Raw genomic sequence first — 6,073 nt, forward strand, 5'->3', positions numbered from 1 at the left:
AGACGCAGTGACTGACAGCAGGTGTCGGGTCCAGTCTCACCTGGTTCTGAGGACTGTCTGGTTCTGGGGTGTCGGGCAACTGGACCTCAGGCTCCTCCATGTTGGTGTCGTCGACCGTGAAGCTGCTGAAGGACTCCTGCGACGAGGCCCAGTCCGGGCAGTCCAGCGGGACGCTCAGCCTGTTCTGGCCCCGCCCAGATCCTGGGCCCTCCCTGACGGACCGGATCGTGGGGGGGGTGGAGCCCGGGGAGTCCTGCTTCATGTCCCTCATGTCGGGCACGGAGCAGCAGCGCTGGTCCAGCTGCTGCTGCTTGAACATGGCCGCCCTGCTGGGTCGCTTCACGCCCTGGACCAGCCTGTGACGCAGGTGCTTCAGCAGGCCCGGTTTCTTGGACTCCATGATGCACCTGCAGGAGAAGAACCTTCATCAGAACCACCGAACACTCGTGACGTCATCGGAACCACTGAACACGCGCGACTTCATCGGAACCACCGAACACGCGCGACTTCATCGGAACCACCGAACACGCGCGACGTCATCGGAACCACCGAACACGCGCGACTTCATCGGAACCACCGAACACGTGTGACTTCATCGGAACCACTGAACACGCGCGACTTCATCGGAACCACCGAACACGCGCGACTTCATCGGAACCACCGAACACGCGCGACTTCATCGGAACCACCGAACACGCGTGACTTCATCGGAACCACTGAACACGCGCGACTTCATCGGAACCACCGAACACGCGCGACTTCATCGGAACCACCGAACACGCGTGACTTCATCGGAACCACCGAACACGCGTGACTTCATCGGAACCACTGAACACGCGCGACTTCATCGGAACCACTGAACACGCGCGACTTCATCGGAACCACCGAACACGCGCGACTTCATCGGAACCACCGAACACGCGTGACTTCATCGGAACCACTGAACACGCGCGACTTCATCGGAACCACCGAACACGCGCGACTTCATCGGAACCACCGAACACGCGTGACTTCATCGGAACCACCGAACACGCGTGACTTCATCGGAACCACTGAACACGCGCGACTTCATCGGAACCACCGAACACGCGCGACTTCATCGGAACCACCGAACACGCGCGACGTCATCGGAACCACCGAACACGCGCGACTTCATCGGAACCACCGAACACGCGCGACTTCATCGGAACCACCGAACACGCGCGACGTCATCGGAACCACCGAACACTTGTGACGTCATCGGAACCACCGAACACGCGCGACTTCATCGGAACCACCGAACACGCGCGACTTCATCGGAACCACCGAACACGCGCGACTTCATCGGAACCACCGAACACGCGCGACTTCATCGGAACCACCGAACACGCGCGACTTCATCGGAACCACCGAACACGCGCGACTTCATCGGAACCACCGAACACTCGCGACTTCATCGGAACCACCGAACACTCGCGACGTCGACGGAACCACCGAACACGCGCGACTTCATCGGAACCACCGAACACTCGCGACGTCGACGGAACCACCGAACACGCGCGACTTCATCGGAACCACCGAACACGCGCGACTTCATCGGAACCACCGAACACACATGATCAGAACCACCGAACCCGCGCGACTTCATCGGAACCACCGAACACGCGCGACTTCATCGGAACCACCGAACACTCGCGACGTCGACGGAACCACCGAACACTCGCGACGACGACGGAACCACCGAACACTCACGACGACGACGGAACCACCGAACACGCGCGACGTCGACGGAACCACCGAACACGCGCGACTTAATCGGAACCACCGAACACGCGCGACTTCATCGGAACCACCGAACACGCGCGACTTCATCGGAACCACCGAACACTCGCGACTTCACGCCCTGGACCAGCCTGTGACGCAGGTGCTTCAGCAGGCCCGGTTTCTTGGACTCCATGATGCACCTGCAGGAGAAGAACCTTCATCAGAACCACCGAACACGCGTGACGTCATCGTAACCACTGATCACGCGCGACGACGACGGAACCACCGAACACGCGCGACGACGACGGAACCACCGAACACTCGCGACGACGACGGAACCACCGAACACGCGCGACGACGACGGAACCACCGAACACGCGCGACGTCGACGGAACCACCGAACACGCGCGACGTCGACGTAACCACCGAACACGCGCGACGTCGACGGAACCACCGAACACGCGCGACTTAATCGGAACCACCGAACACGCGCGACTTCATCGGAACCACCGAACACGCGCGACTTCATCGGAACCACCGAACACGCGCGACTTCATCGGAACCACCGAACACGCGCGACTTCATCGGAACCACCGAACACTCGTGACGACAAGATCTCTAAGCCAAAAAACTAGAATCTCCAGTTTTTTCAGCCTCTGGAAACAAAGTCAGGTTTTTGGAATTCTTTAAACCTGGTTTCTGAATAAGTATTTGAAAAAAACAAAGGACAAGACAGGGAAACAAAATCATGCAGGAAAAAACAAAACAAAAGAAAAACATCACAAATAAAAATAAATATTAAGAAGTAACAAATAGAAAAACAAAAAGAGCCACAACAAAAATAACAACAAGAAAAACTCACAGAAAAAAAACTAAAAAACTGGAAAAATTAAAAAAGTAGAAGGAAAAAACAATAAAAAAAATTGACAAAGCAACAAGAAAAGCCACATCAAAGAGTAAAAGAACTAGAAAAACACAACAAAACAAACAATAATAACTATTAGAGCCAAAACAAACATAAAAACAAATAGAAAACAGCAAAAAGATTAAAATTACTTCAAGATGCTACAACAGAAAATACAATAAGAAAAAGAGACAAAATGAACAACAAACAAGAAAAGAAACATGATACAGACGTGGAAAAGAACGTCTAACAAAAAACACAACTGCAAAACAATGACTCAAATAAAAACAGCTAAGAAAAAAAAGAAAGTAAAGAACAAACATGAACATCAAACACAGCATAAACCAACACATGAAAAACAATTACTCTAAACAAATACAAAAACCCAGAAAAACAACAAGATGCTACAACATAAAAACCACAAAAGAAACATCAAGAAATATTGATTAAACAAAGTCACAAGAAAAAACATTTAGAGCCAAAACAACAACAAATATCAACAACAATATAACAACATAATAACAACACAAACTAATGGAAAACAGAAAAAAGACTCACAAAAGAATAAAAACAACAATCACTACCAGAAAACAAAACCACAAACGGCATAAACCAAAACAAAAAAACAATCACTGGAAAACAAAATAAAAGACACAAAACTACAAAAATAACATAAAATAAATAATAAAGAAAAAGACAATTAATAAAACAACAACACAACAGGAAACAAACAATAAAAAGGAAAAACACAACTCACAAAAGAATAACAAACACAAAGTATTGACCTTCACCTGCTCGACCTGGATGCCGTGATGTCACGAGTCATGTGACTTCAGCAAACAAAGCTTCTCTCAAACGTCTAATCTCCGACTCTTTATTGAGGGCGAGTCCTGACACAAGGCGCTAATGGCTACGGTACAAATCACCTGACAGTGTGGCCATACAAGTGACGAACAGGAAGCTACACGATTTGACCACAAGGGGGCAGAATTATAACGAGATCAATCTAAATACTTTTGTAAAGTTGTGGTTAAACTATTAACTAATTAAAACTCAATTTACTCGGTACAAAAGGTATGGCTTGAGACTTGAGCTCAGACACTGAGTTATGTAGGTCACGTGAGGTTCCCGAGCCGGCGTGCAGCTTCAGAAATGTGACGCGTGTCGACACACGAGCGGTCTCCACGGCAACAACACAAACACACACACACATGTGTGTCGACACACACACACAGGACCTCGACCTCGAGTTTGTTGTCACACGACCTTCGCGAGGTCCTTGACGACCAAAACATTATGACCAGCATCAGAGTCACGACAGCACAACACACACGCGAACACGAGCTGGTTTTATCAGTCGCAGTCTAACGCGTTAATGGCTACAGTTGAAAAACACGTTTGCTTTTTTAAACAAGGTGGCGCTAACGAGCATCTTTAACTCAGAACCATCAGTTGTGTACATGTGTGCGACTGAACGTTGTTCATCAACTCAACACATCAGTTGTTTCAAAAACTTCTTGCATCAACTCACAGAGGAGCTTGATTTCTCCACCACAGCAGCAGGTGGCGCCACAACACTTCTTAAAAAGTCGGATTTTCTTTTCTCAACAACAAACAAACGACAGAAATGTTTATTTTCTTTGACTTATTGATCAAAACTCTGGTCAGACGTAACATCTCTGACTTTAACTCTGACTTTAACTGTGACGTCATCGACAGTGACGCGCTGCGACGTCACGAGAAGAAAAGGTCAATAAATGAAGTTAAAGTCAAGTTTCCAAACGTTCAACAAACAAACATGTTGACTTGTTTACGGTTGTTCTGCAGCGAGAACAAACATTTAAACTTGATTATTTGTGTTTATTTTGTATGATTCTGCTCAAATAAACGTCACCGTCGTTTAATAAACTTTATTTTTTTAAAGATCTGATGATGACGTCAGCGGGTTGTATCAGGTTTGCTCTTCTTGTTGCAACAAGTGTTTCCTGCTCTTACTCACCTGAACATCTGAACAATCACCTGAAGAGTTTCCTGCTCTCACCTGAACATCTGAACAATCACCTGAAGAGTTTCCTGCTCTCACCTAAACATCTGAACAATCACCTGAAGAGTTTCCTGCTCTCACCTGAACATCTGAACAATCACCTGAAGAGTTTCCTGCTCTCACCTGAACATCTGAACAATCACCTGAAGAGTTTCCTGCTCTCACCTGAACATCTGAACCCTCACCTGAAGAGTTTCCTGCTCTCACCTGAACATCTGAACAATCACCTGAAGAGTTTCCTGCTCTCACCTGAACATCTGAACAATCACCTGAAGAGTTTCCTGCTCTCACCTAAACATCTGAACAATCACCTGAAGAGTTTCCTGCTCTCACCTGAACATCTGAACAATCACCTGAAGAGTTTCCTGCTCTCACCTAAACATCTGAACAATCACCTGAAGAGTTTCCTGCTCTCACCTGAACATCTGAACAATCACCTGAAGAGTTTCCTGCTCTCACCTGAACATCTGAACAATCACCTGAAGAGTTTCCTGCTCTCACCTGAACATCTGAACCCTCACCTGAAGAGTTTCCTGCTCTCACCTGAACATCTGAACCCTCACCTAAAGAGTTTCCTGCTCTCACCTGAACATCTGAACAATCACCTGAAGAGTTTCCTGCTCTCACCTGAACATCTGAACAATCACCTGAAGAGTTTCCTGCTCTCACCTAAACATCTGAACAATCACCTGAAGAGTTTCCTGCTCTCACCTGAACATCTGAACCCTCACCTGAAGAGTTTCCTGCTCTCACCTGAACATCTGAACAATCACCTGAAGAGTTTCCTGCTCTCACCTAAACATCTGAACAATCACCTGAAGAGTTTCCTGCTCTCACCTGAACATCTGAACCCTCACCTGAAGAGTTTCCTGCTCTCACCTGAACATCTGAACAATCACCTGAAGAGTTTCCTGCTCTCACCTGAACATCTGAACCCTCACCTGAAGAGTTCCTGCTCTCACCTGAACATCTGAACAATCACCTGAAGAGTTTCCTGCTCTCACCTGAACATCTGAACCCTCACCTGAAGAGTTTCCTGCTCTCACCTGAATCACCGCCACACCGGAAACTATTTTACAACAGTTTCACAACTTGATGAAGTTACACAACATCACACAACTGTGTCGGTGGTTCTGAAATAACGTGTAACCAACGTGACCAGATCAAATGGGGGTCGCGGATCTCCATCCCTGCGCTCGCGCCCCCTGAAAGGTGACTCACCTGCGCGCGCGACACGTCTCTCACGAGCTCCCCTCACGAGACTCTGTCCTGACGTGAGTCCGCCTCGACGCGAGTCCTCCGGGACGACATGGTGAAGTCCAGACCATCAGCGAGACTCTTCCTCCTCCTCGACACCCGAGCCGCGCAGACAAGTTAGCGAC

At 48.5% G+C, this 6,073-nt stretch overlaps 1 protein-coding gene across 2 annotated transcripts in view; it reads right to left on the reverse strand.

The window, feature by feature from the left end:
• The window catches only part of mctp2b (multiple C2 domains, transmembrane 2b), a 29,032-nt gene extending 22,959 nt beyond the window's left edge, over window positions 1–6,073 (reverse strand). The window contains exons 1-2 of one of the 2 annotated variants that reach the window (XM_087793011.1): window positions 5,913–6,073; window positions 41–407 (exon numbers count right to left, since the gene is read on the reverse strand). In XM_087793011.1, the coding sequence (XP_087649137.1) occupies window positions 41–400 (360 nt within the window). In that variant the 5' untranslated portion in view covers window positions 401–407; window positions 5,913–6,073. The remainder of the gene's footprint in view (window positions 1–40; window positions 408–5,912) is intronic. The other variant, XM_087793012.1, reaches the window with a different exon arrangement.

The sequence above is a fragment of the Callionymus lyra genome, chromosome 6, assembly GCF_982586985.1.
Source record: "Callionymus lyra chromosome 6, fCalLyr1.hap1.1, whole genome shotgun sequence".
Taxonomy (NCBI): domain Eukaryota; kingdom Metazoa; phylum Chordata; class Actinopteri; order Syngnathiformes; family Callionymidae; genus Callionymus; species Callionymus lyra.